This window comes from Henckelia pumila, chromosome 2 (genome assembly GCF_033568475.1).
Source record: "Henckelia pumila isolate YLH828 chromosome 2, ASM3356847v2, whole genome shotgun sequence".
Taxonomy (NCBI): Eukaryota; Viridiplantae; Streptophyta; class Magnoliopsida; order Lamiales; family Gesneriaceae; genus Henckelia; species Henckelia pumila.
The window spans coordinates 181681419-181707112 of record NC_133121.1 but is presented as its reverse complement, the minus strand read 5'-3'; the positions used below and the strand labels follow the sequence as shown (position 1 = coordinate 181707112).

General features: G+C 36.3%; 1 protein-coding gene across 1 annotated transcript; it reads right to left on the bottom strand.

The window, feature by feature from the left end:
- Positions 1-2328: 2328 nt before the first annotated feature.
- Positions 2329-6932, bottom strand: LOC140882901 (cell division control protein 48 homolog B). The gene is made up of 12 exons (XM_073289148.1): positions 6745-6932; positions 6591-6635; positions 6431-6486; positions 5911-6060; positions 5585-5692; positions 5213-5312; positions 4815-5087; positions 4565-4734; positions 3839-3967; positions 3290-3377; positions 3097-3174; positions 2329-2840 (listed from the first exon to the last, which is right to left on the bottom strand). Exons 1-12 carry the CDS (start codon positions 6892-6894, stop codon positions 2367-2369), a joined length of 1821 nt encoding a protein of 606 aa, XP_073145249.1. The 5' UTR covers positions 6895-6932; the 3' UTR covers positions 2329-2366.
- Positions 6933-25694: the final 18762 nt, after the last annotated feature.

The window sequence follows — 25694 nt, the reverse complement described above, 5'->3', positions numbered from 1 at the left end:
TTCGTACCTGTTGGAATTATATTATGGAACACTCGCCACCAAAACACCCCGATCTTTGGAGGAATAGAAAGGGACCATATGAATCTCCACCAACTTTGAACAACCAGTATGCTCGATTGATTTTCCGACGGTTCCTCAATACCAACACAAAGACGATAGCCACTCTTAACTAAGTAGCAACCCTTAGTCTCAAGGTATAGAAAGAATCGCATGCACAATATACAAAGAGCACACATTTCTAATTAACGACTCATTCCATCGAGAATTTATGATTAGGGAGTTTACCTCTGTATCAACCGGAAGCTGGATAGTCTCTTCAGGGACCCTGGACCGCAATGAAGGAATCCACTTATCATGAAATATGTTTAAAGATTTACCATCTCCAACTCGCTAATAGAGCCCATCCTCCAATAAGTCCCTACTCCATATCAACGATCGCCATATAAAAGAAGGATTACTCCCCAATGGAGCCTGCATGATATCCAAATGTTTGAAGTAACGTGCTTTAAGTACTCTAGCCACCAGAGAATCCGGGTACTGAATAACACGCCATAACTGTTTCGCCAACAGGGCCTTATTAAAAAACTACAATTTTCGGAATCCCATACCTCCTAAACATTTTCGCTAGCAGAGAAAGTCCCATGTTTTCCAGTGCATCTTTCTTCTGCCATTCTCCATACCCCACCAGAAATCTGCAAATTCCTTCTCCATAGCTTCACACGTCGACTTAGGAATTCGGAAACAAGCCATGACATCGGTTGGAATCGCCTGTAGAACTGATTTGATTAATACCTCCTTCCCTCCAACCGAAAATAATTTGCTTCCCCATCCTTTAATTCTGCTAGAGACTCTCTCAACCAGATAACGAAATTGAGTCTTCTTACTCCGTAAAAAGAAAGTAGGGAGACCAAGATAAACTTCATGGCCCTGAACAAGGAATATTAAGTGTAGATTTGATTTTATCAATCATACCAGAAGCCGTGTTTGGGGAGAAAGAGAGAGCTGATTTCTCAAAAATTTATCATTTGTCCCGACGCTTTCTCATATGTTTCCAAGCACCCAGCCACCGTCTCACAATCATCCTCAGTCGCCCGAAAGAAAACAAGGCTATCATCCACAAAAAAGAGATGTGTTAGGGCAGGCTCACTCGACGCAATTCGCACCCCATGAAGACAGCCCCTACTCACGGCCGATACTAACAAAGAAGATAAGCCTTGGGCACATAAAGCAAACAGATATGGCGACAACGGATCCCCTTGGCGAATACCTCTGCCTGGTTCCAAAGAGCCCACTACCTGATTATTCAAAAAAAAAGCATAATTGACACTCGTTACACAACCCATAATCTTGGACACCCATTCACTGCAAAACCCCATTTTAAGCATGATAGATTCCAGAAATCTCCATTCTACTATGTCATAAGCTTTGCTCATATCAAGCTTAAGAGCCGAATACCCCACTTTACCAATATTTCGATTTCTCATCCAATGCATCGTTTCAAACCCAAGAATAACATTATCGGATATAAGTCTGCCCGGGATAAAAGCACTCTGAGTTTCATCAATTATCTGGGTCATCAGGGGTCGCATTCTATTAGTCATAGCCCTTGCAATAATTTTATAACAGACATTACAAAAGACTAATAGGGCAAAATTCCTTCATAAGCATCACATTAGGGACTTCATAAGAGTCGAATACCCCACTTTGTTTGTCGTCGATACAGTCCATTACTCCATTTCCTCATCCAAACACTTTAACAACTTTAAAATAAGACCAAACAACTTATTTTTAAAATTGACCTAACAGCTTATAAACTCCTAAAACAACTTAGAACCCGTTTGGTATCAAAAGCCAAAAAAAAAAATGTGTTTTTTAAGTGCTTTTAAATTTATAATAATGTGTTTGGGTGGACTTTTTTGTGTTTATAAAAGGACTTATTTAAGCTAAATTTAGAGCTTTTTCAAAACCCAAGATATTAAAACTTTAAAAAACACTTTTTTTATAAAAAAAAATGTGGATACCAAATGGGCTCTTATGAGCTTATAAGCTGTTTTTTATAAGCTCCCTCAAAATTCTTATTCATAGTAATCAAAATTCAACATATAAATTCAAGAAAATGAAAGTTTCGAAGTTAATCTATATCGATGGAAAACAGGTTTTGAAAGCTCGCCAAAGATGGTCTCAAATTTTCATTCTGATTAGCGGACGTCGATGAATCGGGTTGCGAAAAGTGGTGGATCTTGAAGTGATATTTAGTACTAATTTATATCAAAACTTCAAAGTTGAATATGATAAATCTTGCATTTGGATAATGGAATGGACTGTATCGACGACAAACAAAGTGCATATATTGAGATAAATAATATTCATGTCCTTGATAATTCTTTACCAGTTTCATTATGACGACCAGAAATATAACTTAAACCAGTAAATAGTACTAAACTGGCAATACAAAATGTAACAGGAGCTGCTGAAACTAAAAAACTCCTGTTCTTTTTTATTTTCTGTTTGCAGCTCGATTCTGATGCTCCTGCAGGCCTCAGAAACTGATTCTTCGAGAATGAGGCATACATGTCGATTTCTTCCTCGGTAAGGGCCGGTTTTAGTGACCCCATTACGGTCTGGAAGTGTCGGTTACATACGACAGAGGCAGATATGTCTTCTCTCAGAGCAACGATTCCCGCTTCTCGGCACAGCCCCTCTACCTCAGCTCCCGTGAAGAGCTCGGTGTTTTCTGCTATTTTTCTGAGATCCACATCCTTATCTAATTTCATTTTACGTGTGTGGACGCTGAGAATTTCATGTCGAGCTTCTAAATCTGGTGGAGGGACATAAAGTACCTATGATATGTCAACATAAGAAAACAGTTATGCATGATTCTTAGTAACTAATTTAGGTAGTGTTTGCAACCTTTAAAAATAAGTGATTATGGAGATTCTCTTAACAAATTTGTGAAGAGAATCTACATAATCACTATTCACTTATTTTTAGAGGTTGCAAACACTAAACTTCTGCATTTTATAATCTGGGTGAAACCTGGTCTTCTGTTCAAGCAAGCAAGAAATTTATATTAAGAGACATGTAAATGTTACTTACTAAATCAAAGCGTCCGGGACGCAAAAGTGCAGCATCAATTGCGTGAGGACGGTTAGTAGCAGCTAAAACAAGAATTCCCTACAAAAATGGCAAGTAAATCAAGGGTGATTCTAGGATAAATTTGTTTCTAAGTTTACCATGACCCTTGAATGGAATTTAGTAATATACAGAGGGAGTAATGAATGTGGCTCACTTTAGCCTGCTCTAAGCCATCCATTTCAGTCAGTAAAGTAGATAGAAGTCTTTCCCCGACTGTTGTGCTCCCATTCGAGCTTCCTCCTCTGCCATTACAAACAAAAATAAGACTTACTCAAGATGTTTTATTATTATAAAACTAAATATTTTCCTAAAAAAAACCGAGCTGATCTTATTAACAGACACATTCATGAAGCAAAAATAAGAACTTGAAACTATTTATACGACGATATAAAAACAAAGACCCCACATGTAAGAATAAATGCAAAGAGTTAGATAAGCACTTGAGGCCTTAAGGGTAGGTTGAACTCATCACATTTACCATTGATTTCATTAACAGACGAAATTGCAACCATGAAAACAGCACAATTTTCAGAATGCATATTCTAATGCGATGTGAGCTACTGACTGTAACTCAAATTTCTTGTTTAAATTTTTAATTTCACAAATCAAGGAAAACTGGATAGCTACATGATAATAACACCCCTGAACTCAGCAGATGCATATAATATAAGATACAAAACAAAATTGCAAAGTAAAAAATTACCTTTTGGCAGCAACCACATCTGCCTCATCAAAAAATATTATGCTTGGTGCTGCAAGCCGAGCCTTTCGAAATGTATTACGCAATAAAGCTTCACCCTCACCAACATACATGGAATATAATTCTGCACCACTGATGCAGGATACATCATCAGGATATCAAATTACAGAAAACATTAACTCCACATGCATAAAACAATTACTAATGAGTTTTTAAAATTTTCTATCAATGTTCCAGAAGGTCAATATGATTATCATTTCTCATATCCAAAAGATAACCATGAAAAGTTATCATTGATAACTTGGAATAAAATAAATAATAAGACTCTGCATTGAACTATGATGAAGCTTCAAGAATGTGTTTCAGCTAATTCAAAATTTTTTAAAAATCTACTTAAATAAGTACCCCAATCAGGAGAACAAGAAAATCTATGGAGAATACAAGATAAAGACTTGATTGTTATCTAGAAAACTTGGTTCAGAAGGAATTCAACAAGTTTCCTCCCAAGTCCAACTATCCAAGTTGGTCAGAGTACTTTGAAAAATCTTCTCAAATGGTATTTATTTTTATGGAGTAATTGGTAAGTCATGCTCTCATAAGTTCTTAAAAGAGTAACTTGTTTACACAAGCATATTTTTGTTTGCAGTGGAACTTTTCCTTTCTTTCAGATCCAAAGATGTTAAGAATCAGTCTACATAGTATTCCCACAAGGGATAAAAGTGAATGTACCTCAATGAAAAAAACGAAGCTTTGGCAGCACAAGCGGCAGCTTTAGCAAGGGTTGTTTTCGAGCAACCTGGAGGTCCATGAAGAAGTATGCCACGAATAGGTGATACTCCCATCCTCAAAAATGCAGAAGAATGCTTTAAAGGCCACTCAACTGCTTGCTGGAGTTTTTTCTGTTTTCAGCATGAAACATGTGATTAGACTAAGTTCATGTCCAGAATTTTAATCAGTAGTTAAATGTTATTCTTCAAACCTTCAAGTCTCTCAATCCTCCAATATCATCCCAAGAAACCCTTGGAATTTCCACAGTGACACCTCTAGTTATACTTGGACCAACCACGGACCTAGCATGCTTCCAGTCATCCATTGTTATTATATGCTGGCTATCCTCGGAAGATTTGTTCAGAGCAGACATGGTGGCCTCACGACATAAAGCTTCTAGATCAGCCCCCACATAACCATTACAAGATGCAGCTATAGTTTGCAGGTCAACATTAGGATCCAAATGAAGCTTCTTTGTGTAGAGCTGAAATTTTTGAAAAGGAATGAAACTGCCGAAAACTTATTTGGTAGAACTAAATAAGGTATGAGACTGTCACTATGACTATAGACAAAGCAACTTGAATAAAAATGTTTTGGAAGCATTACAACCTTTAGAATTTGCAAACGTTCATCTTCATTGGGAGTGGAAACTTCAACCTCAACATCAAATCGTCCAGAACGTCTTAGTGCAGGATCAATTGCATCCACTCTGGACACAGAGAATAATACATTTTTGTATCAGTATTAAGGAAAAATCATATTAAATAATCCATACATGAAAAATAGACAAGAGAACTGCAAACAGCAAAAAGAGAACATAGAAAACAGTTGATTTTTTTATTTCTTTTAAGGGAATAACAGTTCATGTGGCGAGTTTGTCAAATTAAAAAGAAAAATATGCTTTTACAAGTCAATTAGACACCATAAGTTATGCGGACGACACTAAATTCAACAGAAGCGATAGCATTTGGATCCAAATACCTATTAGTTGAAGCAACCACCACAACATGTGATCCAGATGTTGATGAAGATTTGTTGGAGTCCATTAGAATGAAGAGTTGAGAAGCTATGCGAATATCTTGCTCCCTCCTGTGATTAACAAGGAAAAATGCAAGTGAAAAATTTCCTCCACATTTAAACTGATTTCCAGAAAACCTCAGTGAAAAATCCGCCCTTAAAGTTTCCAGAATCCACGTTTAATGAAAAGAAGCTAAATTAAAGACAAAATTAGCATCCAATGGATTAATATCAGCTTCAAATTACAAAAGCATATATAACATATATAAAAAATGTTCATTGGCATGCACCTAGAGTCACGACGAGGACAAAGTGCATCTATTTCATCAATAAATATAACCGAAGGCTTGCCCGATGTCAGATGGGAGTTTGCTTCAGCAAAAGCCTCCCGTAGAATTTTCTCGCTTTCCCCGACATGTGATCTGTGAACAGAATGAGGACTGCAAGACACACCCAGCAATAACACTCACTTAAAATCCACCGAGTAAAACTAAAACCACCAAAACAACAGCATAAACAAATTAACAACTGTGCATCCATAAAAAGGTGGACATCTTTACTACCTTCAAATAATCTAGGAATGCATAATCACAGTTAACAGCTTCACATAATTATCTCCCTCCTCAATTTACTTTACACAACACAAATATACTTACAAATGCATTTTGTTAAATGATAGAACTTTACTAATATTCAACATAAGTTAGAGAAGTTAATCGTTTAATTCAGTCAATCTAAAACAAATTTTCCAACAGAAACACAGATGATCCAAAAAAATCAGTAAAATTAAGATGACTACAGAAATATCACCTGATAACAATAAAATGAGCATCACATTCGCGAACGACTGCTCGTACCAAGCTTGTCTAGAACCCAGAAAAATCACGAACTAAAACAATCAATGAACTTAGAGCACGCATATCATATACTTTTTACAGTGAGTGAGTTCAAAGCGAACAAAGATCAATACCTTCCCCGTGCCAGGAGGGCCGTAGAGCAGCAAACCACGAGGCCACTGGCAAAAACAAACGACGAAAATAAAAACAAAGAACAGTAATTTTGCTGAACTAATCATTATGATATACAACTTCTCAAACACTACGCGTGGAGAAATTGGAGCATACTTTGAGGCCGAGGATTTGAGACTCGCGAGAATAGAGCAGAGGATAAGTGATGAGCTCACGGAGAGCTTGCAAGGCTTCGGCGTTTCCGGCGATTGCACTCTCCGCCGTCCACGCGGTAGGAGCGGCGGCGCTGCCGCGGCTGCTCTTCATGTTTTCTTCCTCCACCAACAAAAACCCGCGCACTGAAAAGGCGGCGGGTCGATCCTTGTCACTATAACTAATAATTAATTAGTTTTAATTGCAATTAACGAAAAATAATTATTTATTGACTAACATCATGAATTTTTAAATTCGAGAAAATGAAGGCCTTGTTGTGAAAAAAGTAAAAATATATGATAAAAAGTAAAAACTTCAAAACTCAAAATATATCAAACTGTATACTTTATAATATTTTTATCTCAACTCAATTGTGATTTTCATCACAAATGAAGACCTATTTATAGATCCACATTTGAGATTAGTCCAAAAATTAATATATCATCATCTACATCATCACACACTAATTTTCAACATTTTACAACTCAATATTCAACATTCAATATTCAACAATAATAAAATAATATATTTTCAACAATCCCCCTTGTGATGATGATCGTCTATGATGATTTTCTTTATTACGTGTTTTATGCTGCCTCGTTAAAAACCTTACTAGGAAAAACTCAGTGGGATAAAAACCATAGCAAGAAAAAAAGAGTGCAGCCACGTAAACTCCCCCTCATGTTAACATGAGTGATTCTTCACATATTCCATAGATTGCGCATCCCAATGTTGTATATATATTTTTTGAATATCGTCGTGGGAAGTGCCTTTGTGAAGAGATCTGATGAGTTCTCACTTGATTGAATATAACATATATCAATATCTTTATTCTTCTCAAGCTCTTTAGTGTAGGCAAAGAACTTTGGGGGTATATGTTTGGTTCTGCCACTTTTGATGTATCTTTCTTTCATTTGAGCAACACATGCAACATTATCTTCATTTAGTGTCACAGGCTTCTTGTCTACTGTCAATCAACATGATATTTGAATATGTTTGGCCATTGACTTTAACCATACACATTCACGACTTGCTTCATGTAATGCAATAATCTCGACGTGATTTGATGAAGTTGTTACGAGTGTTTGTTTCTGTGAACGCTAAGAAATTGCGGTGCCTCCACGAGTAAATACATATCCGGTTTGGGAACGTGCCTTATGTGGATCAGATAAATATCCAGCATCAGCATAACCAATGATACTTTGATTGGTGTCTTTTGAGTACAAAAGTCTCAAATCTGTCGTTCCTCATAGATAACAGAATATATGTTTAATTCCGTTTCAGTGCCTCTTTGTTGGATATGAACTGAATCTTGCCAATAAATTTACAGCAAAAGATATATCAGGTCTAGTGCAATTTTCAAGATACATAAGGGCACCAATGACACTTAGATATGGTACTTCTGGACCAAGAATAACTTCATCATCTTCACATGGATGAAATGGATCTTTTCTATGTTTAATGATCTTGCAACTATTGGAGTACTTAATGGATTTGATATATCCATATTAAAGCGTTTAAGGATCTTTTCTGTATAATTTGTCTGGTGAACAAAAATTCCACATTCTTTTTGTTCGATTTGCAAACCCAGACAATATTTGTTTTTTCAAGATCCTTCATTTCGAATTTTTCCTTCAAGTACATCATAACTTCTTGAATTTTTTTATTCGTTCCAATGATGTTTAAATCATCAACATATACATCAATAATTACACATCCGGATTTTGTTTTCTTGATGAAAATACAAGGGCATATTGGATCATTTACATATCCCTTTTTCATCAAGTGCTCACTTAGCCGATTATACCACATTCTGTAACACCCGGTATTTTTAATTACATAAATCCGCCTGCATAATTAGGATATTTAATTATTTAAATTTATGATTTATGGGTTAAATAATTATGTGAATTATTTATGCATGATTTAATTTATTTTTAAGCATTTAACCCATAATTAGTGATTTTTATGATTTTTAGTATTTTTATTATTTGATCGCGTAGACGGGACCGTGGACGAACGAGATGACAACTTTCCACCCAAATTATTTTATGAGCCTTATTAGAGCCTTAAAATATTATTTTGAGTTTTATTATCTCAAAATTTTAAGTATTTAATTTTATATAATTTTAGGAGTCCTTTTTATTCAAAAATTAGCCAAAATATTGACTTTTTACTATTTTTAAAAATTCCCTACTCTAATATTTCGGGATTTAACTTTCCCATCAGATTATTTTTATTATTAGGAATTTTTAAATAAGTGTTTTATGGTATAATATAATTCTAATTAAGTTATTATCCTAATTAAATTCTATTTAACCTAAAACCCTAAACCTAATATCCCTAACCTCACGTCCCAAAGCCTTAGCCGACATCTCCCTTTTTCTTCAGCACCTCCATCGACTGAACAATCTCCAAGAAGACTCCATAGCCGATCCTCTTCAAAGTTTTAAGGTTTCTCGTCGCCCGTCGTCCCGGAAACGTCCTACGTGCGTGCTAAATTGATTTCTACGGTGAAAGGCATGTTTTATTTCATCTTTATTTCACCATATCAGTGTTATATGTGCATGTTGTGTATGCATCAAGATCCTTAAGAACTTTTCAGAAAATGGCATGAGTTTGTTGAGTACCTCACGTTTTTTTTTCATTGGTTGGCATCATCTCACGTTTTTTATTGGCAAGGGCGGTTCATGGCTGCTGGCAGGGGTCTTCATGGGTGTGTGAGGGTCCCTAGGGTCGGCCTAAACCAGGGCTAAGGGCTGGAGATGGCTAGGAAGAGGCTGGGCATGGCTGCACAAAATCTGTGCTGTTCGCGCAGGTTTAGGGGTTCAAGGAAGGGAGCTTCGTTCTCCTTCCTCAGACCACGGTTTAGGGTAAGGCCGGTTGGGTTAGAACCCCATTTGAGTTTTCTAAGTTTTTGCAGAAGGTTGCATGGGCTTTCGTGGTCGGAGCTTCGAGGACGAAGGGTTTTCCCGCAGCTGCTCGGGTCTGCGCGACAGTGCAGAAGGGCCGGGTTGCAGGGCTTCGTTCTCACTCCATAGTCGACGGTTTGGGCTGGTTCTTGGCTTGTTGGAAAGGTCTGGATGTGAGCTAAGTCCTAGGGGTGGTGCTCCGGTGGGAGGCCGGAGCATGGCGGCCGCCGGCGTTCTTTGCAACTGCTCGTGGCCGCAGCAGTGCAGGGAAGAGGGTGATCGAGTTGGGGCTTTGGGAGTGGTTCCGGGTCGGGTCTTGGGTCCGGGTCGGGGCGGTTAGGTATTGGGTTGGGTTAGTGAGTTCGGGTCCGAGTTTGGTGGGCCGGGCTCGAGTCTTTTTATTTTTAAAGTATTTTACGAATTTATGTGTTTTTGGGTCAAATAAATTGAAATAAAATTATTTGGACTCCCAAATAATTTTATTTGGAATTTTAAAATTTTAATTAAGTTAGTCCATTTATTTTATGGGCTTTTGGGCCCATAAAAGTTAATGGGCCAGTCTTTGGGTTTTTGGGCCCAATGGGCCAGTTTAAGTGTTATTGGGCTTAGTGTAATTTTAATGGGCTTTATTAATTTAATTGGGCTTAGAATAATTATTTGGGCTTAAAGTTTGAAATAATGGGCTTAAGTATGTTAATGGGCCAGATTTAAGTTAATGGGCTTGTGTGTAGGGCCAGCAGTCCAGGACCATCCATGAGAAAATTTGCATGTGTCCTGAATATATATTTAATTATTTATATGCATTTAAGTTATTTTAATATTTATATGTTAGTAAGAAATTAAATTAAATATATATGATGGACACACATTTTATTCAAGTACATGCATTCATGAAATAATATTTTATGCATGATTTAATGTTTAAGTTGAGCAATAAAAATATTTTATGTTGGAAGTTGAAGTAGTGTGACAATTTAAGGGGGATTCGTCCCCATATGATTGAAGGGCAGTTTACTGCCAATTTAAGAGGTGATTCGTCACCGGCCACGTACGTAGGTTTCCACGCTGATCAGTATTTAATGTATGATTTAAGGTTACACTACGGATACAACCATGCTATGTTAGAAAATAAATTGCTCAATATTGTTATGTATTATGTTATGTATTATGTTTATTTAAGTAAGTTATGTTATGTAATTTTTAAGCATGCTCATTCATGTATATGTATGTATTAGTATTAAATTGGTTTAAATTATTTTAAACCCTTGTTATGTTAGCATGTTGGGCCTCTAGGCTCACTACACTGGTATGGTGCAGGTGAGTACGTTGAGGATGACATTGTACCCACCGGAGGCGAGGACGTATGAGCATGCATGCAGTGGCCCCGTGACCGTGAAATATTCTGAGTCGCTATGCATGTTATTGTTCTTGTCAGCATGATACATTTTTATTATTTTCAGTGATTGAGGGTCTAGAATATTTATTTAATATTTTCAGTGCATGCAAACTTTTATTTACTTATGCAGTATATTTTTAATTAATGTTTGACTCAGATATTTATTATATTTTTAAGAATGCATTTTTATTTAAGTATTTAATTGTTTATTCATTTTAAATATTTTTATTCTGTGCATATATGTATGGGCATATATGTACATATTTTATTTAGTAAGTATAAAAAAAAAATTCCGCATATTTATTTATTATAGAGTTAGGGTCGTTTCAGTTGGTATCAAAGCACGGTCCTCGGAGGGGTCATTACTGCTATGCGAGCTCAGAAGTCCACGCTACCGGTCTGTAAGTTTTAAGTGTTTATAGTATGATTTATTTTTAAGAATTTAAGTTAGCATTAATTTTAAACCACTTAGTTATGCATGGCGATTTACGTAAAAAAATATGGGGTGATCCAATATGCCTCGGAGACGAGTAGTCCTTAGGTGTGAAATTGGGTAAACTAAGATTTTGGTGCAGCTACTTGGAAATATTTTCTGCGTGCAGGGAGAATTCTAGTAGGAGGAAATTCCACGTTTGCGTTGCTAGATTCAGGAGCTACGCATTCGTTTATCTCCCTGGAGTTTATCCGGCGGGTAGGCATCACACCTGAGAGTAGTGACAGTGGGTATGATGTTACTATGCCGTCAGGGCAGATTATGTCTACCTCGAAGGTTATTCGAGGACTGGAGTTAGAGCTGCAGGGACACTCCATTCGAGCAGATGTAGTAGTCTTGCCTTTGAGTGGTTTTGATCTTATTTTGGGTATGGACTGGTTGACAGTCAATGGAGCTTCGATTGATTTTCGTCGGAGATCAGTGTCAGTGAGACCTACAGGGGGCGACCCGTTCACTTTTCATGCATCTCAGAGCAGTGATATTCCTCAGGTGATATCCTATATTCAGGCGAGGAAGTTGTTGAGACGGGGTTGCCAGGGGTTTCTAGCGAGTATTGTCACGACTTCAGAGCCATCTAGCAGATCATTATCAGAGTTAGAGGTGGTTCGTGACTTTCCGGATGTCTTTCCGGAGGATGTGGCAGGAATTCCACCAGTGAGAGAGGTGGAGTTCAGTATTGACTTAGTGCCAGACACCGTGCCTATCTCTAAGGCACCGTACAGGCTTGCTCCTACCGAGATGAAAGAGTTGAAGGAGCAGATTCAGGAGTTGTTAGAGAAAGGCTTTGTTCGACCTAGCTTTTCTCCTTGGGGAGCTCCGGTGTTGTTTGTGAAGAAGAAGGATGGCAGTATGAGACTGTGCATCGATTACCGAGAGCTTAACAGAGTCACAGTGAAGAACAAGTATCCACTGCCGAGGATAGAGGACTTGTTTGACCAGTTGCAGGGAGCTTCAGTGTTCTCCAAGATCGATCTGCGATCTGGTTACCATCAGTTGCGTGTTAGGGATGCAGATGTGTCCAAGACTGCTTTCCGGACACGATATGGGCATTACGAGTTCTTAGTGATGCCATTTGGGTTGACCAATGCTCCAGCGGTTTTCATGGATCTCATGAACCGAGTCTTTCAGCCATATCTGGATCAGTTCATCATAGTCTTTATTGATGATATTTTGATCTATTCTAGGAGCATCGAGGAGCATAGACAGCACCTTCAGACCGCATTGCAGACTTTGAGGGAGAATCGGTTGTATGCCAAGTTCAGCAAGTGCGAGTTTTGGCTTGAGCAGGTGGCATTTCTTGGCCACATTATTTCGAGAGATGGAGTTGCAGTCGATCAGTCTAAGGTGGAGGCAGTGCAGAATTGGGGCATTCCGAAGAATGCTTCAGAGATTCGCAGTTTCTTGGGTTTGGCCGGATACTACAGGAAGTTCATCAAGGGTTTTTCCTCTATTGCAGTACCCTTGACTTCCTTGACCAAGAAGAATGTGAAGTTTATATGGAGTTCAGACTGTCAGAGGAGCTTCGATCAGCTGAAGGAAGCACTCACTACAGCACCAGTGTTAGCGATGACAGTACCACACGAGGAGTTAGTGGTTTACACCGACGCGTCTAAACTTGGTTTGGGCGCAGTGCTTATGCAGTGTGGTAAGGTTATTGCGTATGCGTCGAGACAGTTGAAGATTCATGAGCAGAACTATCCGACGCATGACTTGGAGTTGGCAGCAGTAGTCTTCGCTTTGAAAATCTGGAGGCACTATCTGTATGGCGAGAAGTGCAAGATTTTCACAGACCACAAGAGTCTCAAGTACTTCTTCACACAGAAGGAGTTGAACATGAGACAGCGCAGATGGTTGGAGTTGGTGAAGGACTATGATTGTGACATTAGCTACCATCCGGGTAAAGCTAATGTAGTGGCCGATGCTTTGAGTCGGAAGTCATCAGTGGTATCATGTTTGACTGTGCAGCTACCACTACAGACCGAGATTCAGAGATTTGGTTTGGAGTGCTATCCGAGTGGCCATGCACCGAGCTTGTCAGTGTTGACGGTGCAACCAGTTCTGCGAGATCGGATTAGAGAGGGGCAGTCCACTGATGAGGAGCTACAGCGATGGAGACAGAGAGATGAGGCTAGAGGTAATCTCTTGTATACAGTGGAGGATGACATCGTTCAGTACCGTGGGAGGATGTGGGTACCGAACGTTGATCAGTTGAGAGCCGAGATTCTAGCAGAGGCTCATGCATCTCCGTACTCCATTCACCCCGGAAGTACGAAGATGTACCGAGACTTACAGTTATCGTATTGGTGGCCCGGGATGAAGAGTGACATCGGGAGAGTGGTGTCAGAGTGCTTGACTTGTCAGCAAGTCAAAGCAGAGCATCAGCGTCCAGCAGGACTTCTTAGACCTCTCCCTATTCCGGAATGGAAATGGGAGAATATTACGATGGACTTTGTAGTTGGCTTACCGAGGAGTACTAGAGGGTGTACAGCGATTTGGGTGATTGTGGATAGACTCACCAAGTCAGCTCATTTCTTGCCGGTAAGGACTACTTACACCTTGACACAGTATGCAGAGCTTTACATCAGAGAGATTGTTAGACTGCATGGCATACCAGTGTCTATCGTGTCAGACAGAGATCCGAGGTTCACCTCAGCGTTTTGGAAGAGTCTGCACACAGCTTTGGGGACTAGACTTTTGTTCAGTACAGCTTTTCATCCCCAGACAGATGGTCAGTCCGAGAGAGTGATCCAGATTCTCGAGGATCTTTTGAGAGCTTGTGTTATCGATTTTCGAGGATCTTGGGAGACTAGACTGCCATTAGTGGAGTTTACCTATAACAACAGCTTTCAGTCGTCTATAGGTATGGCTCCATATGCAGCACTCTATGGGAGGAGATGCAGATCTCCGGTGCATTGGGATGAGGTTGGAGAGAGGATTTTGTTGGGTCCAGAGATTGTGCAGCAGACAGCTGACATTGTGACGCAGATTCGAGACAGGATGAGGACTGCGCAGAGTCGGCAGAAGAGTTATGCGGATGCCAGACGACGCGATTTGGAGTTCGCGGTAGGTGATCACGTATTCTTGAAGGTGTCACCTATGAAGGGAGTAGCGCGTTTTGGGCGGAGAGGCAAGCTTAATCCGAGATACATAGGGCCATTCGAGATCTTGGAGCGAGTTGGCACGTTGGCCTATCGTTTAGCTCTACCTCCAGGGCTAGCGGCAGTGCACAACGTATTCCATGTATCCATGCTTCGGAGATATGTTTCCAACCCGTCGCATGTGTTGGATTTTGAGCCCTTACAGTTGCCGCCAGATCTTGTTTACGAGGAGAGACCAGTGCGGATTTTGGCTAGAGAGGAGCGGAGGCTTAGGACGCGGGTCATACCGATGGTCAGAGTCCAGTGGCTGAATCACTCGGAGGAGGAAGCTACTTGGGAGACCGAGGAGGATATGAGGACTCGCTACCCGGAGTTGTTCGGGTAAGTACTTTAATTTCGAGGACGAAATTCAATTTAAGGGGGGGAGAATTGTAACACCCGGTATTTTTAATTACATAAATCCGCCTGCATAATTAGGATATTTAATTATTTAAATTTATGATTTATGGGTTAAATAATTATGTGAATTATTTATGCATGATTTAATTTATTTTTAAGCATTTAACCCATAATTAGTGATTTTTATGATTTTTAGTATTTTTATTATTTGATCGCGTAGACGGGACCGTGGACGAACGAGATGACAACTTTCCACCCAAATTATTTTATGAGCCTTATTAGAGCCTTAAAATATTATTTTGAGTTTTATTATCTCAAAATTTTAAGTATTTAATTTTATATAATTTTAGGAGTCCTTTTTATTCAAAAATTAGCCAAAATATTGACTTTTTACTATTTTTAAAAATTCCCTACTCTAATATTTCGGGATTTAACTTTCCCATCAGATTATTTTTATTATTAGAAATTTTTAAATAAGTGTTTTATGGTATAATATAATTCTAATTAAGTTATTATCCTAATTAAATTCTATTTAACCTAAAACCCTAAACCTAATATCCCTAACCTCACGTCCCAAAGCCTTAGCCGACATCTCCCTTTTTCTTCAGCACCTCCATCGACTGAACAATCTCCAAGAAGACTCCATAGCCGATCCTCTTCAAAGTTTTAAGGTTTCTCGTCGCCCGTCGTCCCGGAAACGTCCTACGTGCGTGCTAAATTGATTTCTACGGTGAAAGGCATGTTTTATTTCATCTTTATTTCACCATATCAGTGTTATATGTGCATGTTGTGTATGCATCAAGATCCTTAAGAACTTTTCAGAAAATGGCATGAGTTTGTTGAGTACCTCACGTTTTTTTTTCATTGGTTGGCATCATCTCACGTTTTTTATTGGCAAGGGCGGTTCATGGCTGCTGGCAGGGGTCTTCATGGGTGTGTGAGGGTCCCTAGGGTCGGCCTAAACCAGGGCTAAGGGCTGGAGATGGCTAGGAAGAGGCTGGGCATGGCTGCACAAAATCTGTGCTGTTCGCGCAGGTTTAGGGGTTCAAGGAAGGGAGCTTCGTTCTCCTTCCTCAGACCACGGTTTAGGGTAAGGCCGGTTGGGTTAGAACCCCATTTGAGTTTTCTAAGTTTTTGCAGAAGGTTGCATGGGCTTTTGTGGTCGGAGCTTCGAGGACGAAGGGTTTTCCCGCAGCTGCTCGGGTCTGCGCGACAGTGCAGAAGGGCCGGGTTGCAGGGTTTCGTTCTCACTCCATAGTCGACGGTTTGGGCTGGTTCTTGGCTTGTTGGAAAGGTCTGGATGTGAGCTAAGTCCTAGGGGTGGTGCTCCGGCAGGTGGGTGGCCGGAGCATGGCGGCCGCCGGCGTTCTTTGCAACTGCTCGTGGCCGCAGTAGTGCAGGGAAGAGGGTGATCGAGTTGGGGCTTTGGGAGTGGTTCCGGGTCGGGTCTTGGGTCCGGGTTGGGGCGGTTAGGTAGTGGGTCGGGTTAGTGAGTTCGGGTCCGAGTTTGGTGGGCCGGGCTCGAGTCTTTTTATTTTTAAAGTATTTTACGAATTTATGTGTTTTTGGGTCAAATAAATTGAAATAAAATTATTTGGACTCCCAAATAATTTTATTTGGACTTTTAAAATTTTAATTAAGTTAGTCCATTTATTTTATGGGCTTTTGGGCCCATAAAAGTTAATGGGCCAGTCTTTGGGTTTTTGGGCCCAATGGGCCAGTTTAAGTGTTATTGGGCTTAGTGTAATTTTAATGGGCTTTATTAATTTAATTGGGCTTAGAATAATTATTTGGGCTTAAAGTTTGAAATAATGGGCTTAAGTATGTTAATGGGCCAGATTTAAGTTAATGGGCTTGTGTGTAGGGCCAGCAGTCCAGGACCATCCATGAGAAAATTTGCATGTGTCCTGAATATATATTTAATTATTTATATGCATTTAAGTTATTTTAATATTTATATGTTAGTAAGAAATTAAATTAAATATATATGATGGACACACATTTTATTCAAGTACATGCATTCATGAAATAATATTTTATGCATGATTTAATGTTTAAGTTGAGCAATAAAAATATTTTATGTTGGAAGTTGAAGTAGTGTGACAATTTAAGGGGGATTCGTCCCCATATGATTGAAGGGCAGTTTACTGCCAATTTAAGAGGTGATTCGTCACCGGCCACGTACGTAGGTTTCCACGCTGATCAGTATTTAATGTATGATTTAAGGTTACACTACGGATACAACCATGCTATGTTAGAAAATAAATTGCTCAATATTGTTATGTATTATGTTATGTATTATGTTTATTTAAGTAAGTTATGTTATGTAATTTTTAAGCATGCTCATTCATGTATATGTATGTATTAGTATTAAATTGGTTTAAATTATTTTAAACCCTTGTTATGTTAGCATGTTGGGCCTCTAGGCTCACTACACTGGTATGGTGCAGGTGAGTACGTTGAGGATGACATTGTACCCACCGGAGGCGAGGACGTATGAGCATGCATGCAGTGGCCCCGTGACCGTGAAATATTCTGAGTCGCTATGCATGTTATTGTTCTTGTCAGCATGATACATTTTTATTATTTTCAGTGATTGAGGGTCTAGAATATTTATTTAATATTTTCAGTGCATGCAAACTTTTATTTACTTATGCAGTATATTTTTAATTAATGTTTGACTCAGATATTTATTATATTTTTAAGAATGCATTTTTATTTAAGTATTTAATTGTTTATTCATTTTAAATATTTTTATTCTGTGCATATATGTATGGGCATATATGTACATATTTTATTTAGTAAGTATAAAAAAAAAATTCCGCATATTTATTTATTATAGAGTTAGGGTCGTTTCACATTCGGCCGGATTGCTTCAACCCATATAATGATCTTTGCAATTTTACAGAATAAAATTCTCTGGGTTTTGAACTTTGTGCTTCAGGCATCTTAAATCCTTTAGGGATTTTCATGTATATATCACTATCAAGTGATCCATATAAGCAAGCTGTAACAACATCCATAAGACACATTTCCAAATTTTCAGACACTGTCAAACTAATCAAATATCGAAACGTAATTTCATCCATAACAGGAGAATACGTTTCTTCATAATCAATTCCAGGCCTTTGAGAAAAACCCTGTGCAACAAGTCTAGTTTTACATCTGACTATTTCATTTTTCTCATTTCGCTTTCGAATAAAAACCCATTTGTATCCAACAGGTTTTACACCTTCAGATGTGAGGACTATAGGTCCAAAAACATTACGTTTATTTAGCGAATCCAATTCAACCTGGATGACATCTTTTCATTTGGCCCAATCATGACGAGTTTTACATTCACCAAAATATTTTGGTTCATGATCCTCATTTTCATTTATGATGTCACAAGCCACATTATAAAAAAATATCTCATCAATATCTTCAATGTCTTTTCGGTTCCATATTTTTCCAGTATTAATATAATTGATAGAGATTTCACGATTCTCGTCAGTTTGTGGTTCTGACAGAACATTTTCATCATCAGGTGTTTTTTCTGGAACACCATTTTTTATTTTATGATCATCGTGTTTCTCTATGCCTTTTTTTTCCGAGGATTTTTATCATTGGAACCGACTGGTCTTCCACGCTTCAAGCGTTTTATGACATCATGAGTGTTTTCAATTTGTTTCTTTGGAATTTCAATTCAAGCAGGAGCATTTACAACATGTATATATGATTTTGTTACCCCTTTTGTGTCTACAAATGCATCTGACATTTGATTTGTAATTCTTTGCAAGTGCACAATTTGTTGTACATCTTTCTCACATTATTTGGTCTTTGGATCCAAATGTAACAATGATGGTACATACCATGTGATTTCTTTTTCGATGTTTTTTTTTCTCCCCCTAACATTGGAAAGATTTCTTCATTAAAATGACAATCAGCAAAGCGTGTTATAAACACATCGTCTGTCTGAGGCTCAAGATATCGAATGATTGATGGACTATCATAACCGATATAAATATCGATTTTTCTTTGAGGACCCATTTTTGATCGTTGAGGTGGTGCAATAGGCACATACACCATACATCCAAAAATTCTCAGATGAGAAATATTTGGTTCTTTACCAAATGCAAGCTGCAATGGGGAGAATTTATGATATGCACTTGGTCTGATGCGAATTAATGCCGCATCATGTAAAATTGCATGTCCCCATATAGAAGTAGGGAGTTTTGTTCTCATAATCATTGGTCTAGCAATCAGTTGTAGACGTTTAATCAATGATTCAGCTAATCCATTCTGTGTATGAACATAAGCAACAGGATGTTCAACAGTAATTTTCATTGGCATACAATAGTCATTGAAAGTTTGGGAAGTAAATTCTCCAGCATTATCAAGTCTTATTTTCTTGATTGTATAATCGGGAAATTGATTCCGCAATTTTATTGTTTGAGCCATTAATCTTGCAAATGCCACATTTCGAGTTGACAATAAACACACATGTGACCATCTTCTAGAGGCATCGATCAATACCATAAAATATCGAAATGGTCCACATGGTGGATGAATTGGCCCACAAATATCACCCTGAATGCGTTCAAGGAATATGGGTGATTCTGTTTGGATTTTAGCCGACGATGGTCTTATAATAAGTTTTCCAAGAGAACATGCTTTACATTGAAACTTATTATTCTGAAAGATCTTCTGGTCTTTCAATGGATGACCATGCGTATTTTCAATAATTCTTCGCATCATTATTGAACCAGGATGTCCCAATCGATCATACCAATTTGTTAATATTGAAGAACTATTAACCACCATATTTGATTCGATTGGACTTATATGTGTATAATGCAATCCAGTAGGAAGCATTGATAATTTTTCAACCACATATTTCTTTCCTGATTTATATGTGGTAAGACACATATATTTCTGATTTCCATCAGTTATCGTCTCAGTATCATATCCATGAGAATATATGTCATTAAAACTCAACAAATTTCTTTTTGATTGTGGTGAATATAAAGCATCATTTATCAGAAATTTTGTACCATTTGGTAACAAAAATTGTGCTTTACCACAACCTTCAATCAAGTCTACAGGACCTGATATTGTATTTACCATTGTTTTTGTTGGTTTTATTTCCAAGAAATATCTTTCATCTCGCAGAATAGTGTGCGTTGTACCACTATCCGGTATGCAAATTTCCATGATATTATTTCCATGTTTGCTCATAGCATTTTCCATATCAAACTTCACAAAAATGCAATAAAGAAAAATTAAGTACAATACAAATACAAAATATAGCATGCTTTATAATACAAGAATGCATGAAAAATACAAATTTGTTACAATCCAGTCCCACCAATCTTTTAATCAATGTTTTCGAAATCATTCAAAAAATCTGCAGCATTGAAACTAGTTGAACCAATTAAATGGTCACTATTTTCAACAAAATTGGTCTCTTTTCCTTTCCCTTTTGTCGATTCTTTATAGAGCTTACATAGGTGCTCAGGGGTTCGACAAATATATGACCAATGTTCTGGAGTGCCACATCTATAACAAACACTCTCAGATCTTTTTGAGTGATTTTCATTTTCACTCGTATTTCATGCTGCCTTTTTGGTGAGTGGTTCGTGACGTTCTTTTGAGATGAGTTATTGAAGTAACTATCTCGATTATTTTCATATCCACGACCGCGACCACGACCGCGATCATTTTTACGTCCACGTCCACGTCCACGCCCACTTCCTCGACCTCGACCTCGTCCACGACCAAAATCTGGTCTATGCCTTTGATTTTGGTTTTTATTTTTAATTACGACATTTGCTTCTGGAAATGCCGTTGATCCAGTGGGTCGGGATTGATGATTTCTCACTAACAATTCGTTGTTCTTTTTCACCACAAGAAGACATGCGATTAGTTCAGAATATTTTGAAAATTCATGCACTCTATACTGTTGTTGTAGAGTTATATTTGATGCGTAAAATGTGAAAAATGTTTTTTCAAGCATTTCCATTTCAGTAACAACATTCTCACAAAATTTCAGTTGCGAGACTATTCGATACATCGCAGAATTGTAATCACTGAATTTTTTAAAGTCTTGAAATCTCAACGTATTCCATTCATCACGGGCGGTCGGGAGTATAACTTCCCTTATATGCTCAAATCTTTCTTTCAGCCCTTTTTATAAAATCATTGGGTCTTTTTCTGTGAGATGTTCACATTTCAATAAATCCTTCATCAAGATGTCTACGTAAGAAAATCATAGACTTTGCCTTTTCTTGTGAGGATGATATATTATTTTCTTTGATGGTATCACTTAGACCCAATGACTCAAGATGCATCTCTACATCAAGAGTCCATGACATATAATTCTTTCCAGTGATATCGAGCGCAACAAATTCAATCTTTGCCAAATTTGACATGGTGGTACTAGAAAAATAACAATGCATTTTATTAGTTAATTTTCATTAATATGACAATGCAAAATAATGGAAGAACGAAGATTACAAGTGCTTGTACAAATAGAAAAAAAGTATGTGGTGGAAAATTGCTGGTGAGTACAAGACTCGTGAGCATGATGATCATAATCGTTATGAAAAATAGCCTTAGAAATGCCATCATCTTCATCTTTGAAAAACGAGAAAATAGTTTGAGAGAAAGAATGAATTTTGATGTGATTGAAAATGAGTTTGAGTGAACATATTTATAGACCAAAAACTAGCCGTTTTGTTACCATTTGTGACCATTGGGGGTAAAGAAAAAAATCGAGTATGTGTTGAATAAAAATTCGTGATAATGATGCAATGCATATAATGATAATCATAATTAAATACTTATGTATATCATATCACATTATTATAAGTTCGGTGTCATAGACAACTTTTTATATAATAATATGAGATTATACGAATATGATTAGTATATAAATACACAATAATATATATATATATATATATATATATATATATATATATATATATATATCATATCACGTTATTATAAGGTCAGTGTCATAGACAACCTTTTATATAATAACATGAAATTATATATTAATACAGTTAGTATATATACATAATAAATATATATCATATCACGTTATTATAAGGTCAGTGTCATAGACAGCCTTTTATATAATAACATGAAATTATATATTAATACAGTTAGTATATATACATAAAAAATATATATCATATCACGTTATTATAAGGTCAGTGTCATAGACAGCCTTTTATATAATAACATGAAATTATATATTAATATATACACAATAAAAATATATAAACAGTAAAATAAGAATTCTTACTTGTTGAATATTTTTGACTTCTTCTTGTATTTTGGAGCGTCGGAAATTATAGAGAATCTTCGAGCGATCGTGCTGATAACGTGTTGTGAAAAAGTAAAAATATATGGTAAAAAGTAAAAACTCCAAAACTCAAAATATATCAAACTCTACACTTTATAATATTTTTATCTCAACTCAATTGTGATTTTCATCACAAATGAAGACCTATTTATAGATCCACATTTGAGATTAGTCCAAAAATTAATATATCATCATCTACATCATCACACACTAATTTTCAACATTTTACAACTCAATATTCAACATTCAATATTCAACAATAATAAAATAATATATTTTCAACAGGCCTTTAAAATTATTCACTGATCAAATTTTTTTTTTTTTTTTCAAATATTTCAATCCAAATAATATATGCACTTAAGATTGAAGCATATGTTTGCGGAGATTTTTGGTTTCTGTTAATCAGATTTTATCTTATTTTTCCAAGTTTCCCAGGCCAAGTCCAGCCATCAAACAAATCTACTAAACCTCAAGAATGTTACAATCATACAAATACTTAAACCATATAAAAGACTCCCTCTTTGACGCCTTTATAATGAATACATTAAGTAGATTCTACTTGACGAGTACTAGTATTTTGAATCATCCTTCTCGAAATCCTTTCGATGCACGGACCGTTCTTTTCCGAGAACTCATCTTCCTCTCCTGAGGAATGCATCACAGTCTTCCTTTGTAAGTCTGTAACACGATCAAGCTTGTACTCCAAACACATAATAAATTTTAGTGATACTTTTCTCAGCTTGTATACACCAAATACCGTTTGGTTTGATGTTTTATTAATTTATATATAACTTATCTTATCCAATCTCGCGTTTTTATTGTCATATTATTTATCATCTATTAATTATTTATTTTACATCAATCAAATTATTAATTATTTATCTTACATCAATCAAATTAACTACATTAATCTATATATCGGTTTTCTTTTAGGTAAAAAAATGCTGTCAAGAAACTGAAACAAAAAAACATGTGGGGTCAAAGAACTGAAAAAAAAAACTTTTTCAGACTAGGGGTGTAAAAAAATACCGAATTTTTGGTATACTGACCGACAATTTCTGTTGGATATAAATCTAGCAAACGAACTAGGTCAAGTTATAATATATGAACGACAAGTCTAAGTATCGATCCCACAAAGACTAATATTTAATTACTAGAATTTTAACTACTTAACTTAAGCTAGACAAAATAAATAAAGAAGGGATATAATAAATATAAATCTGAATATAATTAACTATGACAATTAATCAAGTCTAACATCAGTTAATGATCAAGGAAAATATCAAATTCAAATAAAATATTAAGACACAATTAAACGGTACCAAACTCTAATATGTAAACAAAGTTAAAATCCAATAAATTATTAAATTTCTGCATAATCACGGTAGATCCCCTAAATTAATTATCAATCTATTTCTAGAATTAATAATCCTATATAAATATAACTGTCCAACTATTTCTGATTGAATTTTAGTAGATTTAAACACATTAAATTACGATAGAATTTTAGTTTTCATCTAAAATCGCATAGTGAAACCGAATACTATTTTTAGTCGGTTTAACCATATGTTGATTGACGTCTTTGATGCTATATTTACTCAATCATCTTTCGATTCATGATTAATCAACAAGCATGTGATTAAGTGATAAAACTATTCACAAGAAATATTAAACCAACATCAATCAATAATTGAAATCAAGGAAAATAATATCTTGAAAATAAACACAATATCAAACAAATATTGTTTGGTCATTTCATGGTCTTAATCTAACAAAAAACATTCCACAAAACAAAACAAAGAAATAAATCAATGTTTGAAATCATAAAATAAAGATCTTGGTAGGAATAAGAAAAATCTCAGCGTGGTTGGCGTGATTCCTCCTTGATGTTGTTCTTCTCCGCTCTCAAACCCTAGCCGTCAAACTTAGGAATGGTTCGGTACAGTATACCACGGTCTTCTTTGAATATCGTACCAAAAAATTTCGGTACCAAAATTTTGATACCGATACCGTACCAAAAATTTCGGTATACCGAAATGTTGGTATACCAAAATTTTTGGTATGACATAAATTCATACTGTTCTTATCGAAAAATTTTGGTATATCGAAATTCTGTATGGTATCGGTATGATACCATGTATACCGATTTTGTTTTAAAAAATAGTTTAAAAAATATTTAAAAAGTCGGTATACATAGCGCGCCTAGGCGATCAATTTTCCTTCCCAACGCGCATAATTCTTGAAAAAAAATAATATCCAAAGTTCTAGCCGTCGGATTGAGCCGAAATTTAGACAACAACTTTATAACATCCTATACTACATTTTAAATGGTGTAGATCAAATTTGGATATCTCTAGCATCATAACTAATTAAGTTTGGAAAATTGTTTCTTCGTAATTCTTTAATATTGTGCATCGGTGTTTATGCTCTTTTTTTGTGCTCTAAAATAATAATTTCTTCATTATACCTACATACAAACCAGGAAAAATGAGAAGTAGATTGCATGCATGAAAACTAAATAAATCAAACATGAATAACCCCAAGAACATAACAAATGCATGTACAATAGACTCTAAATAACACAAAATAATAAATAAAAATGGCACATATAATATATCGATGTTACCGTACCGAGAAATACCAAATTTACCAAATTTTGGTAAGATACGGTAACGATATCGAATTTTTCGGTACGATAACGGTGTAAAATTTGAAAATTTCGACATATACCGATATCGAAATATTATATAAATTTTTTAAAATATATAATATTTTCAAACAATAAAGTTGTAAATTTTGAAAAATACAAGGTTTTTTTGGTATAAAACGATATATATCAATACTGTACCGAAATATCAATATACCGTAAAATTTCGATATAATCACTATACTAGTTATAGATACTGAAATTTTTCCGAATTTATGTTTGATGTCAGGAATCAATCGAATCATAAGCTGTCATTTAATGATATAGGAAAATATTAGTAAAAAAATAGAGAAAATATCATTAAATGATCTAATGTTAATTTTCTGTACGTTTTGGGATAATTAAAAATGAAATGTAGTGTTGTATATTTAGAAACTCATATAGTTTGTAATTTGTTAACTAGGGTAAAGTTGTCTACAAATTCGAAGGCGAGCCTAAACTATATATGTTCATTGTCACAATCTAGGAAACAAGTTTACATAAATGACAAAGCTAAATCATACATGAATTAGTGACAGGTCACAAATTTGAATTAGACGTATATAAGGTACAAACTTA

Bases quoted from the DNA above. Each gene is read 5' to 3' on its own strand.
- LOC140882901 (XM_073289148.1), bottom strand. From the start codon at position 6,894: ATGAAGAGCAGCCGCGGCAGCGCCGCCGCTCCTACCGCGTGGACGGCG. The intron at 5,313-5,584 runs GTATTTGGATCC...CTCTGTGTCCAG, and splicing joins GTGGTTGCTTCAACTAATAG to AGTGGATGCAATTGATCCTG. The intron at 5,088-5,212 runs GTTGTAATGCTT...CAAAAATTTCAG, and splicing joins AACGTTTGCAAATTCTAAAG to CTCTACACAAAGAAGCTTCA.